At 41.1% G+C, this 18,667-nt stretch overlaps 1 protein-coding gene across 4 annotated transcripts in view; it reads left to right on the plus strand.

The window, feature by feature from the left end:
* ELMO1 (engulfment and cell motility 1) overlaps positions 1 to 18,667 on the plus strand; it is a 683,616-nt gene that overhangs the window by 605,359 nt on the left and 59,590 nt on the right. For all 4 annotated transcript variants that reach the window (XM_006887590.1, XM_006887592.1, XM_006887591.1 and 1 more), the window contains 2 exons: positions 3,325 to 3,488; positions 13,586 to 13,698. In XM_006887590.1, the coding sequence (XP_006887652.1) occupies positions 3,325 to 3,488; positions 13,586 to 13,698 (277 nt within the window). The remainder of the gene's footprint in view (positions 1 to 3,324; positions 3,489 to 13,585; positions 13,699 to 18,667) is intronic.

Consider the following 18,667-nt stretch of genomic DNA (forward strand, 5'->3'; position numbering starts at 1 on the left):
GCAGAAGGATGGGTAATCTCCTCCCATGCGATATAGTTGTTGTTGTTGTTGTATACCGTAGAGTCAGAACTGACCCATAGCTCTGGCGGGTTTTTTTCAGAGGTAGACAAGAGGAGACTGCCTTTCCTTCCCCTGGAACAGTTTCTGGGTTCAACCTCCATGCCTTCAGATTGCAGCACACCTTCTTACCACTAGGCCATCTCATATATATATAAATATATACATGTATTCCTCATATATATATATCAAAATCCACATATATGCACATAAACAAATAAAGAGAAGAGATATTTACTTCAAGGCTTATTTAATTGAGGAGGCATGCTGGAGACTCTTGCTGGTTCTCATAATTGGGGGAAGAAAGATGGATAAAGCATTCATTATAGGTTTAGATCGCAAGCTCTGTAGACATGGTGTCAAGAAGAGTATAAAGAGAAAATGGAGAAAGAATTCTGCCAAAGTGTCATGTATAGAGGTAGAACACTCCATAAGGAAACTATCTCTTCTCTTAACTTTTCTTGTGATTTGAGTGTGAAAATTTACAAAACAAGTTGATTTTTCTATTCATTTTGTTTTGTAACATTGATTATAATCTGCAGATGGTGACAGCATTCTTGCCAGTTCTTTCTTGTGTTCCTCATTTCCATTCAACCCTCTTTCCTCTTCTCCTCTGACTTCTGAGCCTTATTGCTGGACAGATGCTGCCCTTTTAATCTTGTGAGGTCAACTTTTCCAGCAAGTGTGTTCCTGCCTGGTGTTCCAGGTCACCATGCAGACCTGTCTACTGTAATGTTAGGAACTGTGTCTCAGAGGTGATTTTATAGTCTCAGGCTTGGTAAAGAATAATGAATGGACATCTATACACTTGGTTTTACCCCCAGTCCCTATCAGACCTAAGACTAGTCTTCTTTATAATTTTGAACCTTGAGAGATTTTTCTGTTTGTTTTTCAGTTTGGTCTAGTGTCATAGTTCATAAATAACCAACTCAAAGGCTGTGCCTCGCTGGCAGCTCTGAGGGAGAAAGATGGTCGGTTTCCTCCCATGCAATGTACAGTCCCAGGATCCAGCTGTAGGGTCAGCTATGAATCGATTCTGACTTGACAGCAGTGAGTTTGAGTTTGAGCTACTCCCGAACAGAAACTAGACTAGTGGTTGATGAGACACATTGAAATCACAGCCTCGTCAGAACGACCTAAAATTAACCATCACATATGTTAGAACTAAGATAGGTGTGCATGTCTTCAGTTCTTTCTCTGTCTCAGTTTCCTTATCTTTAAAATAGTAGTAATAGTACTTAATCTCATCTACTCGAGAGAGGGTTACATGTGATATTAAATAGCAAAGTAGAGACCAGGAAAAGGTGCCTGTGTGGTTTTTGCCTTGTTTTTAAATGATCAAATGACAAAGAATGATGGCCTGGTGTGGTAATGGGAAGTGGTATAGTTGATTGTTTAAAATCCGGGTTCAGATTCATCTCTGCAATGTGCCAACTAAAAGTATGACTTTGAATGTGTTATATTCTGCTTATTATCTCAGAGTCTCACCCTCTCACATGTAAAGTGAAGATGATGGTGACATCATCTCATATACTTTGGCATGATGGCAGGAGGCACCAGTTCTTGGGAGGGGAAAAAAACCAAGCTGGGAAAAGTGGAGAGTGAGTGAAAGAAACAAAACAAAACAAAACAAAACACTCAGTGAGATAGATTGGCACAGTGCCCACAAATGTGGGCTTGAGTTGGCAGAGAGTGTGAGGATGGTGCTGGAACAGGGCAAGGTTTTGATCTGTTATTCATAGGGTCAACCCCATGGCATCTAACCAAAACAACAACACTGCTTCATAGGCTTGGGGGTGGGGGGAGGGGAGAGAGAGAGAAAACACACATATAAAAGCATCTCATCTGCTTAAAACAGTCTGGCACATACTTAAAAAGAAAGAAAACACAAACCTGTTGCCATAGAATTGATTCCACCTCATCACAGCCCCATGGAACTACCTCCACCGGCTGTCTCAGGAGACTGCCACATCTTTCTCCTGTGCAGTGGCCAGTAGGTTTGAACTGCCAATCGAGCACTTTAACCACTATGCCACCAGAGCTCCTTTTGGCACATCGTAGGTACTTGCAGAATGAAAAAGTTGTTCTTGTGTGTAATTAAGTGTGAAGACAGAAGCAGCAAAATGAAAGCAAGCATGTTGGATGTCTTGGTGTGCTTTTTTATCTTTCCCTGCTCTGTCTATTCTGATGAAGATGAAGCCACATTGTTTTTTCTTTTCATTTTTATCTGAGTGAAAGTGTACAAAGCAATTTTGTATTCCATTCAGTCATTCCTTGTATAGTTTCTCTTATAATATTAACTACAGTGCCTACAATGTAACCCCATCCTTCCCACTTCCTTCCTGTGGTTTCCAGTAATGTGGAAATTGAGCTCAGCAAAGTAGGATACAGAACTTTGCTTTTGTCATTGCCTTTGTGGACTATCTTATGCTACTTGACCTTGATGTCTCCCAAGACTGTAGTCTCAAGACCCTAGAATCAGCAATTCATGCCCTCAGGGTGTTCAGTAATGGTTAAGAAGTTTCCATAGCCTTACCTCTATTTGGCTCCTGCTATATGCATGGATATATTTACAGTATATAGAAATACTAATAAATATCACCTGCCAACCTGGTGTTTGGACATGAGTTTAGGAGGCAATGATTAAGTGTCAGCTTCTGGGCTAGTCTTGTGGCAGCAAATGACTATATTCTTTCTTGAAACATCCAGTGGAATATGTTACTAGATTAATAAAACACCTTTTTTTAACACTTTGCTCAAAAAAGTGAGACCATAAGCTTTCCCAAGTGCTTAATTTATATTAACACCTAGGGCTAACTTTAAGAGGAAAGCAGTCAGGGAGAGGTGGGTGTGTGGGTGGGTATCTGTTCACATTCGTTTGAACTGGTACCAACCTACCTTCCACAGTTAAGTGTGTCATGAAAACTTTTTCCTAGTAAAAAAATGCAAGCTTCTAGCTCTTGCTCAGCCTTCCTTTCTTCTTGACCCTTGAGTTTGCATTGTTTATAGTACTGGTCACTTAATATACCCAGAGAGTGCAGCGAGTATCTAACACTTCCTGATTCTGAGCTGGTGAAGCCATTTCTTTTTCTGTGGTTTATATGACACAAAGGAAGGATGAAAGTTCTCTCTTGGAAAAGCATGCTCAAGGCTTGTGTGGGGTGTGTGGGAGAGTGTGCAGGGAGGTAGGGAGCCATCCTTCTGAGAGTTGTTTCTGAATGGCCAAGGTCAGCCCCCCTGAAATAATGGTCTTCCTTTCATGTTCAGGTAATGCAGGTGGTGAAGGAGCAGGTTATGAGAGCTCTTACAACCAAGCCTAGCTCCCTGGACCAGTTCAAGAGCAAACTGCAGAACTTGAGCTACACAGAGATCCTAAAGATCCGCCAGTCTGAGAGGATGAACCAGGAAGACTTCCAGTCTCGCCCGATTTTGTAAGTTACCCCTGTGCTCTTATCTCCTCAAAGTCTATGACCCCTATTTCTAGAGAGTAACGGTTCTGTGTGGTGAATGCTTTAGGGGAAGACATTGTAAAAGTTCTAAATTCACCTAAGGAAGCTTCAGCAGCTAGTTGGAGAAGGGCTGGGTAGAGGTGATGTGGCACAATCTGGGCTGAAGACCAGGGTGTTAATGGGAGGTGGGGCAACTGTTAATGGAATGGATCTGAGCCAGAAAATGGTCCAGTGACTGCCAGTTTCTCACAATGGCTTTGTAGCTAAAAAGTGTTGGACTTTTTCCACAATTGTAGACTTTTTCCCTGCCTTTTGCCTATAAAACTATATTCCGTGTGATTGTCCCTCAAGATGCTCTTATCCAGACAGAATGAGATTCTCCAATAACTAAAGCAAATGAGCATTTTCTCTTGTAAGGAACGGTGGGGATCAGTGAGCGGGAAGAAGGTGACCTTGAGAGCAAGAAGAAGATTTGCTTACTCCTCACCCAGCTGGCGCTGGTTGTGGCTTTGGTTGGTGGAGGGGAGGATTGTATATCTCTTCCTTGAACATAAGTCTCCAGACTACAGTGGGGAGCTGGCAGGCTCCTTTTAATGTAAAACTTTACATCAAACGTAGCTTGTAATACTTGCCTCATAGGTGTTTCTCCATCTATAAGATATTGTTACCCTTGATTATGAGGACCTTGTTGACTGCTTCTTAGAATTTCCCTTACTCTGAGATCAAGGTCAGCATTTTTACCCAGACATTTTATAGGGGAGAATGGAGGGGACCATGTTAATCAGAAAGACACTTGCCATCTCTTCTCTGTTGCTCTCAGAAGATAGCACCCAGCCTTGTCTTAACTTTTGTGCAAAGCTGACTTGGAATATAGGTGTGCTTTTTCTGTGTCTCTTGAATCTTAGTCTTTTGTTGCTGCTATTGTTGTTGTTGTTTTTAGAATTTAGCACATTGTAGAGCACCCTTTTGTGCTATTTCATGTCCTCATGTCTGGATGACCTATTGTTGCTGTGTGGTATACCACTGAACCAGCTCATAGTTGATCCTCTAGCACTTTTTCAGAGGTAAGAGCACAGGAGATTATCTATCCTTCCCCTGAAAGCAGGTGGTAGATTTGAATCTGGTGCCTTTGGTATGGCAGCTCAGTTCCTTACCACTAGGCCCATCAGAGAGCTGAAGAGACTTGCTAGCAAATGGAAGAGTTGGGGCTTGAACTCCGCTCTGCTGAGCTCTCAGCTGATGCTTGTCCACCCCACCATGAACTCCTTTTCTGTGCTAAAAACCGAGTTGAGGTTAAATAAATAAATATGTAAAAAGACAGTAACCAAGATGAAAAGTTCCTGTGCATCTGTCTGTGTTTAAACTCTGTAACATCATGAGAGACGGAGGAGCAGAAGCTAGCCTCCACCAGGGTCTTGGCAGCAGCATTGTCAGAGCTGCACTGGGCACCAGCCCAGCCAAAGGCACTACAAAGCCTGGCATTGGGCCTCAGCCAAGGAAGGAAATGGCCAGGAATCCACACAGTATGTACTGTGGATACATTACCTGGTTCCTTTTAGATGTAGTTTCTCCCCTGCAAGGCAGGTCAGCAGTGTGTCACCCACCCCAGGCCTACACTGCTGAAATGCTACATTTCCTTCCATCTGTCTCAGTAGGTATGTCAACATAAGGAGACCTTACTATGCTCTGACAACAGTCTTCAAAGCCTTACTGGAGGTATGAGGAACCACGTCAGTGAAAGCCAAGGATCCTAATTTAATATTTTCATCTAACTCCCTCTTCTCTTCTTTCTCCAGCCTCACATTACTATTAATCTTCTTTTGTCTCAAAAGATTCACTTAGTCTAGATATATTATGTGAGATCACATAGTTCTTGTCTCTTTGTGTCTGACTTATTTCACTCAGTGTGTCTTTTAAGTTTCATTTATGTATCAGAAGTTCATTTCTCTTTATAGCTGAGAAATATGCCATAGAATGGAAATGCTGTACACCTGTTGATGTTTACCTGTTCATCTGTTGATAGACACTTGGCTTGTGTTCACTCCAGACTAATATTTGACCATGACTTTGTTCCAGGAAAGAGCAATAAACTGTATGCCAAGTATAAAGGTGTTGCTCCTGCTTTGCCTCTTGGTAACTTTACTTTCCAAAACTGTGCCTGTGATATTCTAAAAATCATATTCCCTTTATTACAAAAGCACTAATATTTACCTTTATTATGTGAGAGGAAATAATGCAACTAAAAGTGAATTTTCTACATGATAACATTTGAATCATCTCTCCCTCAGACATGGGACTGAAAAGCACTAGAAGAGTTTGCAAAGGTTGCATCAAAGTCACAAAGAATTTCCAGAAGCTACATAGCAGCTAAAGTGGAAGTCCTGGACCACTCTGCGATTGTCCCAGTCTCAGAAATGGGCAGGCAGCTGGTCTGTAGCTTCTTCGGGGGTTCTTTTATCCTTTTTTCATGAGCATCACCTGTTAGACATGAGATTGGTAAGAAGGAGTGAGGTTAGATAGCACTCTCCATACTGTCAAAAGGGCTCCTAAGGTAAACCCAAGGAGCCTAAAGGAAAGGAACCCATGTGTGCTTGCCTAAAGGAAAGGAACCCATGTGTGCTTGTTATCATTTCTCCATTCATTGGATAAGCAGACATTGAGCCATTCCCACAAGCGAGCTCTGTCCTGGTGCCAGTCACTGGTGGTGAACTAGTCCCAGACTTTAAAACTGGTGAGTTTGGGCAGACTTCTCCATGCTCGGTGCTTGGCTCGGGAGGTGCAGGGTGTTCTGAGAGCTTGGAGTTTAGGATGTTAGAATTTTAGAATTGGAAAGAACTTTTATGGTTATCTTGGCCAAGGTTTTTGTTTTTGAGTCAAGGACGAGCAACTTGTTTAGACTCAGCTGCTAATGTAAAAACTGGTTTGACTCTTGGACCAAGTTCTCCTGCTTCTTACCCCAAGAACTGCTCCCTGCCTTCCCCGGCTTCTGTGTGTATGTGGCATACAGTATGGTGACAAACAAGCCCCTCACTGCCCCCTCAGGCACGCTATGAGAACCTTAGAAAATGTATGGTCACTCTGAGTTACTGTTAACTCAGCTTCATCCAACAGCAGCAATATATGCTGTCAGAACCGCTGGATGGCATAAATGGTTTAGCATTCAACTACTGCATGAAAGGTAGTACAGTTCAGACACACATAGGATTCTCAGAAGCCAAGAAGTGTGGAAATTTGCTTCAGAAGGGTTGCACCGTTGGAAACCTTCTGAAGTAGCTCTACTCTGCACACAGAGTCTCTGTGAATCAAAATCATAAATGACAACAACATAAATGCAGTGGGCTAAATAAATTCTGTTTCACTTCTTAAACCAAAGAGCCTCCTACTCTCAAATCAGTGGTGACTCTCAGTGCCTCCAGGTTTCTGAGACTGTAAATCTTTACAGGAGGGGGATGCCCATCTTTATCCTTCATAGTAACTGGTGGATTCGACCTGAAGTTAATAGTTTAACACCTTACACACTAAGCGGCCAACATTCTTATCCTTCTTAGCACTTGGTTAATCAATTCAAAGAGTAAGGATTTGTTATTTTCTCCTTCAAATTTCTTAAGTCCATTCACCTAATCATCTGAATTAATGGATACTTTAAAAAGCTTAAATAGTCTAAAAATAGATCATTTAACAGGCTCTTGTGGGGCAAGGTAGACTACAAGGACACATTCTCCTAAAGTAGAACAACAAATGTGTAAAACCCAAACTAGAGTCTAGCTCCACTTTTTCTAGCTGGTTAGGCAATCCACTTGACACTTTTTAAGCCTTATTTTTATGATCACTAAAAATGAAGATTATAAAGTATTTACTTCATTCTGTTATTATGTGAATTCAGTGGAGTACATGAAAAACACCCTGTATATGCCTGACCTGTAATATCCAATCAAGTTATCGGTCACCCTGAGGGATCCCTGGTGATTCTGTGAGTGAGCATTCATAGGGGAGAAGCTCATGATCTGAACCGACCAGCTCCTTCCATAGGAGGGAAATACAGCAGTCAGTTTTCATAAACAATAGGGAGCTCTGGTGGCCAGTTGATAAAAAGCTGCACTGCAAGCCAAAGGCAAGCGGTTCAAATCCACCAGCTGCTCCATGGGAGAAGGCTAAACAGTCTCCTCCTATGAGATTAACTGCCTCTGAAAACCTGCTGGAGAGTCAGCTGTGTGTCAGGTCTGACTCAGTGAAACCCAACAACAACAACACTGCCTAAGAAGCTCTACAGGGAAGTTGTTTTGTCCTATTGGGTCACAATGGTTCAGAATTGACTCTATATCAATGAGTTTATTTTTATTTACTGATAATCAGAATTTCATGAGTCCTGACACTGACAGTAAGAAAACGATGGAACTGACAGTGCACATGTATTTGTATGTGACTTTCCTTTGCTGTAAAATGAACAGAGAGAGCTAGAAATAAGGTCAGTGCTTAGTCTGCAGATCTGCACTCTTATTAAAGGTTGGCCACCACTTTGCTAGCAGCTCTCTGTACTCACACTGGTGAGACAGTCTTTTCAATTACACACCCTTCTGTGTTCAAAACCTGTGACAATACTTACGAGTGCACATACCAGACGCTGTTCTGCCTGCTGGCAGTGCTGCAGAGAAAATGGACGCAATCTTCGCTTTCATGGTGGTTATATTCTAGTGGTAAGAAACAGATCATTGACATGGTGAATGCATTAATCATACAGCAAGTTAGAATGGGACATGTGCAATAAGAAAAAGCAAGAATGGAAAATGGAGGATTTCCAGTTGAAAATACAGTGGTTACATTTGTTGTTGCTCTTGTTGTGTACCATCAAGTCAGAACCGACTCCTAGCTGACCACCCAGTGGGTTGTCAGAGGCATTTCATTATACAGGAGCCAATTGTCTGTCTTTCTCCAGAGGAGCAGCTGGTGGATTTGAACCTCTTGCATTTGGGATTGCAACCCAGCTTCTAGCCACAAGGATACCAGAGCTCCCTAGTGGTTAGAGTAGTTCTTCTAAGTAGTATGATGATATTTGAACAAGAGATTAGAAAGCTCTTGTGGTGTAGTGTCAAGAAAGTGTGCTGCTGATCCAAAGGCAAATGGTTTGAATCCACCATCTGCTCTGAGGCAGAAAGGTAGTCTCCTCCTGTACAGTTTACAGCCTTTGAAAACCTGCTGGAGGAGCAGCTATGAGTTGGTTCCAACTTACTGGCACATAACAACATGTGGGAGGTTGTAGGAGAAAGATGCTCAACCTCTCATGCAGTTTGCAGCTTCTGAAAACCCACTGGAGGGTCAGCTGCGAGTCAATTCCAGCTCAACAGCAGTGAGTGCGTTGTGTTTTTCTTTTAAATTTGTATTTTAGTTTTTTGGCTTATATTTTATGTGTAAGAATCCAAGCAGAGGGAATCAGCAGTATTAAGACCCGAAGGTAGACAAGAGTGTGGGTATACAGTGACTAGCCAGTGTGACTAGAGTAGAAAAAGGGAAGACTAGAGTACCGAGTCCACGGGTGAAAGATGGAAAGTGGTTTAGAGCCTCTGAAAACTCACTGGAGGGCCAGCTCTGAGTCATTTCCAACTTGAAGGCCTTAAGTGAGTGAAAGCAATAAGCCATAAGACTATAAGTGACCAAGATCCTGATTACATAGAGAATTGTTAGTCATTAAATAGATAGCCATTGGAGGGTTTGGGCAAAGGAGGGATGTGATCTGATTTATATTTGTGAATTATTCTTCTGGCTCGAATACGGGGACCAGATGCTCAGGGTCATAATTGGCAGGAAAGAGACCAAAGTTAGAGACTATTTATTAATCCATGCAAGAGGTAAAGAAAAGTGATTACATTTTCAGTATTGTTGTTATTATGTGCCATCAAGTTGACTGTGACTCATAGCGACCTGTGAACGACAGTTCTGAACATTGTCCTATCCTGCACTATCTTCACCATCTGATACACTCAAAAGCCTATTGTTAACAGTCACTGTGTCAGTCCATCTTGCTGAGGGTCTTCCTTTTTTTCTCTGACACTATACCTTTCTCAGCTTGATGTATTTTTCCAAGGACTAACCCCTGACAAGATGCCCAAAGTATGCTTCTAAAGAGCATGCTGGTTCATTCACTTCTTCCAAAACAGACTTATTTGTTCTTTTGGAAGTTTATGGGATATTTAGTTCTCTTCTCTAGTACCACACATCAAAGGCATCAATTCTTCTGTCATCCTTATTCATTGTCCAACTTTCAGATGCGTAGGAAGCAGTTGAAAATACCATGCCTTGCATCAGGAGCACCTTAATCTTCAAACTGATATCCTAGCTCTTTAGCACTTTGAAGGGGTCCCTGAGAGATTTTCCCAGTGCAACATGTCTTCTGGTTTCTTGACTGCTGTTAGTATGGAAATTATTTGCAGATTCAAGTAAAATGAAATAATTAACAACTTCAGGGTTTTTTTCTGTCATATAGCTTATTGGCCCAATGATGAGGATTTTTGTTTTCATGATGTTAAGATGTAATCCATTTTGAAAGCTGTAATCTTTAGTCTTGTTTTAAGGCCTCTTTACTTTCTGTAAACAAGGTGGTGCCATCTGCTTAATGCAGGTTGATTGATGAGTCTTCCTCCAATCCTGATGCCACGTTCTTATTTATATAGTCTAGCTTCTCAAATATATGGAGTATCTAGTGCAGCTGTGCTGCCATTCTGAAGGCATGTGGTTTGAATCCACCAGCTGCTTCTCAGGAGAAGGATGGGCAGTCTTCTCCTGTGTGATTTAATGCCTATGAAAACCCATTGGAGGGTCAGCTATGGATCAGTTCCTATTTGACAACAACAATATAGAATAGCTGTATTTTGCAGATAAGAGACAATGATTCGTTTTTCCTGATTGATTAGATGGATGTATAAGAGAGAATAACATGTCAAGGATGAACTTAAGTGTTTCACCTGAAGAAAGAGATAATTTCATGGTGAGATGGAGAAAACTGACAATAGAGTGAATGTATAGAGATTTGAATTCAGTGTTGAACGTGTCAGGTAGGAGATACCTAAAAAACAGCCAAATGGAAAGGCCTTCTAGACAGTAGGACAAATGAATATTAGTTTCGCCAGAAGTCTCTATTATAAATATAAATTTCAGACTTATTAGCATAAAATTATTTAAAACTATGAGCCTGTGTTATAAATGATAGAAGAGGATTCAGGACTGAGTCCTGAGAGGGTCCAGTGATGAGACAGAAACATCAGTTTCCATAAGGCTGATACTGTCACTCAGCTTAATTCCACCTAGTGCAAGGCTTGGCAAACTATGGCCTATGAATATATATGGCCCATTACCTATTTTTGTAAGTCAAGTTTTATTGGAACACTCATTTGGTGATATACTGTCTATGACAGCTTTCACACTGCAGTGATCAAGGTGAGTAGCTGCATCAGATACTAAGTCTCACAAAGTCTAGATAGTTAATATCTGGCCTTTTACAGAAAAACTTTGCCACCCCTCTATTCTCAGGAGAACAGATCTCTGGTTAAGGAAAGAATTACATTAGTCCCATGGTAGTCTTTTTTCACCATGTGCCAGTGACCTCATTTGACCTTATCTTAGAATTGCTTTCCATAACAGTGCTAGGCCCTCATATCTTTTATTTTGTTATTTACTTATTCATAAGGTTTGTGCAGAGGATTAGAGGAATATCTGTCAAAACAAGGTCAGTGACCCTATAACTTTGACAGCTTTACTCCAGGCTGCACATTTCACCACCCAATTACAGATGCTGGAATTGTTGCCTGGTTCATTCTAGAAGTCATAGCTCATCCACAGAAATGTTCTATGTGTATTATTTATGTTTCCATACTATGAGTGTATTTTAAACTCTGAGTTCATTTGTAGGGAAAGAAGAGGAAACCATTTGAAAAAAGGGACAAGTACTCCATATCCTTTATTTCCCAGTCATGTTTTGGGGTTTAGAAGGGGGGAAAAAGTAACTTGTAGGAGCAGAGCTATTTATTCTGACAGTTCATTGCAGAAATTGGTGCCATGATAGAATGTAATACAACTGTCTCATCCAAATTTAGTCTAGAAAGTCATAATACAGCAACCAACACTGTTAAGAAGTACTTTCCATTATTTTCATTTATAGATCTTTATATCTGCTTTTTCTTCTCCATTAATAGCTCACCTTTAGCCAAACAAGACTATTTTTTTCAATCTCAGTAATAAAAAAAATTGAGAAAAATTCCAAGACTTTCTGCTTCAATATTTGTCTGTCCTTTTCTTTCTGCCTCTCTCTGGCCCCGCTCGTGCCCCTGTCTGAGAAGTCAGGACTCCTGATATGTTACCTTGAACAAGTGGTTTCCCACCTTGTTCTCCATTCTGAGCAGGGTTCATCAAAGCTGCAGTTTGCTGAGTCCATTTTTCAGAAGCTGAATGCTGATAATAGTTTGGTGATCTGAATGCCTGCAATGAAACCTGAAGAGACTTGACCAGAAAAGGCTTGACAAATTTACTGAACTCCATTATAACAGCAGGATTTCTATTATATGCTTTATAAATGTCCAACTGGAACAGTATCAAACTACAGGGGGGTGAAGCCATTTAAGTCTAAGAATTCTCTTAAGGGAGTACTCGAGCACACTGTCAGATAGTCAACCATTTATGCAAGATTTTCCTCCTTTGTTTCTGTTCATGGATGCAGCTTACAAGAAGGAAACCTGTCTCCCACCTTGTCTCTGTGTTTAATATGTGTTAAGCTGTTATCCCCTTTGTAAGAAGTAAATAATGATGTTAATTCCTATCCCAAAATGTTGGTTTTGCCTGTGGTGAGGGCTATGGGGGCGATGTGTTAAATAAGTTAAAGAGTGCCTAGTAACAGGATGATAGCACATGTTTACCAGATGTTTAAGTCCTCTCTCCTCTGGAAATGGAACCCTGTGTGAGAGCAGGTGTCCCCCGTCTGGTGTCTGATCAAGTCCAGAGATTAGATTGAAGTTGATGAACCAGAATACCTTGACTGAAGTATACTTTGGGCATATAGAGTGTTCACTGTGAAGAAATGACAGCATTATCAGTGCAAATGTGGTCACTCCTATCCTATAGCACCTGTCCTCACACCATCTCTTGAGAATTACAACAGTTGCTCAAACAGAGATTCTTCAATCCATTTCACAGATGAGAGAGCTAAGACTTAGATTAGCTCCATGATATGTGAGTCACTGGCAGAACCTAGAATGAAACTCAAGCCTTTTGACTTTTAGCTGTGTATTTTGGTCATCACCTTCCGCTCTAATCTGAGGTGTGGGGGCTGGGTCTTTCTGTCCTGCTTCTATTAGAACAACTTGTTTGCATTGCTAGGATGCCATGTAGAAGTTCATATGACAAATATCTGTCCTCCAGGGGGGAAAAATATTTGAAAACCATTACATTATATCTTTGCTGCCTAGTGCCTCTGAAACTAAATTATATTAGCATGAAATAAAATGCAAATAATCTTTCACTTATCCCATCATTATCCCAGCCTCTGTTGCTTAGAATCTAAGACAATGTTATTTTTCTCTCTTGTGAGTGATGAAATCAGAGGCAAAATATTGTCTTGTGGTTTGCTCATGCTCATATTTGCTGTGGACTAGGAAGTTCTTTGTGGCCCAATATTTCAGTGTGGTTAATCATGCTATTGTCTAGGAGTTTACCTGATGCAGTAAAACAATATTATGTGGAGAGTAGGGGAAACGTGGCCAAAGATTTAATATATTGGCTGAGAGGAATGAGTTCTTGCATAAATTGATGCCTGTGGTTTTGCAAAATAGATATTTTTCCTGGTGCCATGGTCTGGAAAGATGTCACTGATGTGACTGGTTCTTTTCTGAATGTTCTGTAAATGTCAGTGAATCTTCCATGTCAGATAACCCTGAACAATAAGTAAATGATTCTCCAAAGCACCAATATAGAGGGTATTGGGCTGGTCATGAAAAGATAATGTATGCACTCCCTTACCCCATCTGCCCTTGAAGTCCATTCAACCGAGTATAATTTCTTAAGGCATGCTGTAGAATATGTGCTTCTCCTTTTAACAGGGAACTAAAGGAGAAGATTCAGCCAGAAATCTTAGAGCTCATCAAACAACAACGCCTGAACCGCCTCGTGGAAGGAACCTGCTTTAGAAAACTCAACAGCCGGCGAAGGCAAGGTATCATTTGGGGCTACTTCAGACTCAGAATGGGTGAACTTGAGGCTGTTGTACGGGAACCACAGGGCATGTGTGCTGGTCTGTGGGTGGGCCATCTGTGGGGGGGCCACTCAGCTTTACATGGGCCAGGAAAAACTCTGGGTCCACAAAAATTCTGGGTTCTGTGTATACACATAAAGAGTTAAAATCTCAAATTGCCTACCAAACTGAAGAGTTATTCTTTGCTTGCCGGTTGATGCTATGATACTGTTAATGGAGATATCCACACACCAACAGTAACATGTAGTAAGGGCTTACCACCTTTGGGGCTCATCTCAGAACACTTCCCTCACCTCGATGGCATTTTATTCTGCCAGCAACCCCACCACATAAGTACTAGGATTTTCCACAGTTAGAGGCGAGGAAAACAATCTGCTAAGGGGTTGAATAACTTACCCAAGTCACAGAGGAGCGAAGATTACTATCCAAGCAGTTCTATGACCCTTATTGTTGGATATTGGGGCAGTCAGCAAGGATAACCTTATTCTCGGTTCAAAAACACTGATTCTATTCCAGGTCAGAGTTATGTTTCTTGGGCATAGTAGTTATGAGACAATATAGGGGGGATTCGCTTTCTGTGATTGTTCAAGACAAATTTGTATATTGTTTCAATAAATTCTAACCCCAAAGTATGAAGTTAATACCCTTAAAAACCATTTCCAACAAGTGGAAAGCATTTCCCGCTGTTTTACAGCTCTGAAAGTCGGGCTCCTTGATTGTCTTCTTGCTCTCCTGACATGCTGCTGATTGCAGAGTCAAAGTACGCTTCTCACACAGTGGAACTGAACAGAAGAAAGCAAAACAAATACCTGAAAAACAAAGGTTTAGGAAGGAAGAGGCTGGGGGAGGGCCAGGAATGGATAGTAAAAGGAATAAGAAACATGTGCATTAGCAACTCTACCAAAATAAACATCAGCTGTAGCCCAAAATAAGCACAAATAGGTATTTCTGAAATGTGGCAGATGTCCTATTCAGACATATAGCTCGGTCACTATATCATGATGCTTGAGTCAAGACCACCCTGCTGGCCATGAATTTTAAGAGTACTGAAATAACCAGTCGGGAGCCCTGGTGGTCTAGTCTTTGCTAACCCAAAGGTAACACTTCTTTGGCAGTTCGAATCCATCAGTGGTGCCACGGGAGAAAGATGGCCACTCTCTTCTCTTTTTATTTACAGCCTCCTGAAAACCTGCTGGAGAGTCAGCTGTGAGCGAGTTCTGACTGTCATTGATTTTGAGTGTTTTTAATTTTTTAATAACCATCAAGTACAAAGTGTTTCAAATCATACCATTAAAGGTCACCTTGAGGAGTTCGCAGAGGCAAAGTTCCCTTGAGAAATGAAAACTTAATTTGCAGAGGCTAGCTAACAATCACCATGAGCTCCAGGCTGGACCTGAGCAAAGAACAGTGGGGGAATACTCAGCTGAGACTGAGAAAAAGCTCAAATGGGGAAGAGTTACCTCACCACTCACCAATTGAAGGTCATATATCCCTTCTCACTACGTTTCCTGAATTGGGCATCTTTGTCAGGCTAAATGGTGTCCCAAGAAGACTGTGTAGAATAATGGTGAAGAAATGGGCAAGATGATGTGGGTACAATCCTTACTCCACCGTCTCTAGCTATGTGACCTCGGACAGTTACCCCATCTGAAACTGGATAATAATGCCACGCCCTCAAGATTGTTGCAAAAAATAAAGGTAATCCTAACTGGTGCTCTTAGAAAGCAACTCCAAAAGACAGCTAATAATATCCCAGAAGAGGATGTGGGAGGGACACCATTAGCTGAGGGTTAGCTTCTGAACTCTGATTTACCATCTGGGTGTTTTTAGGTAGGACATGTGGCCTCTCTAAGCTGTCTATTCTCATCTATAAAATGGGAAGGCAGAATTAGATGATATGTATATTTCCTGCAATTAGCCAGAGAATGAATCTTATGCCATAATCTCTTCATTACTGTTGAGAAATAATAACACACAGGATATACTATCTCCATAAAGATATTTTTAAAAGTTTTTATTTGCCTGACCTTGAATAAAGAGCCCAGAATTATTGGAGATGGTGGTGGCAGATAGAAACTGCACTGTCTGTATCAAATTCTCAAGTTAAGATCCAAAGTCACTAAGAAAAACACATGCAACCATTGACTGGAACAATGCTTTACTTCTGTAGAGAAGAGAGACAGAGATAGGTCATCTGAAAGCACAGGTCTTGGTTCCTCATAGCCCGGGGTGCCTCTCTCAGAGCAAATACAGGGCTGATGGACTACCGCCATTTTTAATTCCCTTCTTGTTGATATGAGATAGCAGTGAGGCACCATGTGGCACACATGCTTATGCAGAAAAAGGAAAGTGTACCTAGAATAGGAATGGTGTTTCCCTGGTATACAAAAAGAACCTGGAACCAGAGATGGGCTCAGGTCTCAGCCTACATTATCAAGGAAAGTTCTGGGCCCATGGCTGCTGAAAAGGTGTTCCAGATGAGGTCAGATGCCATTGGTAAATGGCTTTCCATCTTTCCCAACACCTGCCAATCAAAAGCCTCTACTGGTGCCAGTTAGAGTCCTTAAGAAGCTAACTTATTGTGATATAGTTGACTTTCCAGTCTACCCAATGGGAGACTAATGCTAGAAAGCCTGAAATAGAGTCTATGAGAATAATTCTGTTTCAAGATATAATCATTACAGTATTTTGTTAAAGAATAGTTTTTCTCTTATCGGGAAATCTTTCCAATTTTCTAAAAATGAACAAAAATTATATATTATCATCTAGATTATAAATGTATTAATTTAGTTTCCTCAGGAGCATGACCATCTGTGTTTAATATAAAATCACTCTCTGAGTGCAGAAGGGAAGACTTTCTGGTGTTTGGTAAGTGGATTTTAAGTCTGGTGACTGGTTCTGCTTGCTTAAAAATAGGAATCTAAAGCAGAATGTGCTGAAATTAGTTTCCTATCACCCCATCAAAAAAGCATTTCATTTAGATGTACACAGATTAATGAGAACATGATGTAAAGTCATTTTTAATCCCTTCCTGAAAACTGTAGTCCTATGTGAGATCTTAGCCTCAAACATACTAAAGCCTTCAGCCTGCCTCCAGCAAGTATACCCCACAGAGCATCTTATTCAATCTGTCTGCAGGACATGAAACCATTTCAAAATGGTTCATTCATGGCTGACAGAAATAAGAGAAGCAGGCAAATTGCAGAGTAACGAAATCTCTTGGTGTTGGAATTTGGCTTGGGCAGGAAGCTCACAGTGATGCGTGGTTCAGAGATGGCAGCCAACTCATGTTCAAAGTTGTGTGGTCTTCTGCCAGTTTTGAGTCAGGCATCAGTATCTTTCTCTGGTCAAAACTTGACAATCAAGAGATTCCGTTGCTATACAACAACTGTTTTAAACCAGTTCAAAGTTCTGTTTATCTGACAGTGAGCTGACATGGATCAACAGATTTAATTGGCTTTATGAGGGAAATATGAAAGGGCTTCAAATCCAAGAGTACGGGAAAGTGGAAGGTCAGATTGAAAGCTCTTTTTCTGTCATGTTTGCTTAGCAAGGTTCCAAATGGATACTTGGTTGGCATCCTGTCCGTGTCATTTGCAGCTCTGCTACTTACATGCAAAATCTAGGTTTCTGAGAATTCAGCTGTGTTGAAATCCATGTACGTTATCTGAGTCATCTCATGCTGCCTCCTCTACCTCTCCAAGCTCCTGTATTCTCCTCTTCAAAATGGGATGAGTCAATGAGAGCTTAGTGGTTCAGTCCTTGCCTTTGATGGAGGAAGCTGAGTTCAGCTCCAGGCCATGCACATCATGTGCTGCTATCTCTGCTGTCAGTGGTAGCTTTCAAGTTGTGATGATACTAAATAGGTTTTAGCAGGGCTTTTAGACTAAACGGGGCCAAGAGGAAAGTCCTGGTGCTTGACATCCAAAAATTAGCCAATAAAGCTTTGTGGTACACAACCATCTGATCCCTAGTTGATGGTGGCTATTGAAAAAAAACTGGGCAGTGTTTTGCTCCGTTATGTGTAGAGTTACTCTGAGTCATAGACTGACTCCCAGTAGTTAACAACAATAGCCACAGAAGAAAGATAATAACAGTGCCTACATCAAACATTTATAAGAATTAAATAAAATTGTGCATGTGTAGCACGTATTGTAGTGAACAGCACATTATTGTTTATTATTACTACTTAATTTTAGTTGGGAGTTCCTCCATATCAATTTTTAGACATGAGAGATAGAGTGGCATAGGGTGTTCTAGATCTTATTCCTTCCATTCTACCCCCACCACAGAGTAGAACATTGTAGAGTTCTACTGGTGGACTTCGCCTTACTTCCTCACTCTGAGAGCTTCTGCAGAATACATTTCACAGCTTTCCATTGTTGGGCCCACCACTTGCTTGATGAGAACCTGCGGGCTCTGGGGACTCTCCATCCCTTCCTTTTCCTTACCTTGCAGTGTGTTGGATCACTATGAGTCACGGGTGTTGAATAGCCTTGGTAAAAGCCGAGGACTAACAGTGGGTGCCATTCAAAAAATGCTCACGTGAAGTGTGCCCCTCTTTGAGGCATTGTGTGTTTAGATGGTAAGTATCCTTCTCTAGACACTAACATGGCAAATTGATTTAGGAGTTCAGTGCTTGGCGAAACTGAATTCTCCCAGGGAACCAATGAGCAGGATTCCACCTTCTACCAACAAGGACTAAGTACCTTACTTTTCTTTTTAGCTGAGTTTGAAACCCTAGAACCAAATAGAGATTCAGGCATAGTAACTATGCAAACCCTTTTGGAAAGTAGATTCTTTCTTCATTGTCCCTTGATTGAGATTTTCATGAGCAAGAGCCTATGGTGATGAAAGAAGAAGTTCAGGCTGCTTTGAAGGAAATGGCAAAAAATAAGGCTCCAGGAATAGATGGTATACCAATTGACAT

The sequence above is a fragment of the Elephantulus edwardii genome, unplaced genomic scaffold, assembly GCF_000299155.1.
Source record: "Elephantulus edwardii isolate Elephantulus edwardi_28Jun2011 unplaced genomic scaffold, EleEdw1.0 scaffold00059, whole genome shotgun sequence".
NCBI lineage: Eukaryota > Metazoa > Chordata > Mammalia > Macroscelidea > Macroscelididae > Elephantulus > Elephantulus edwardii.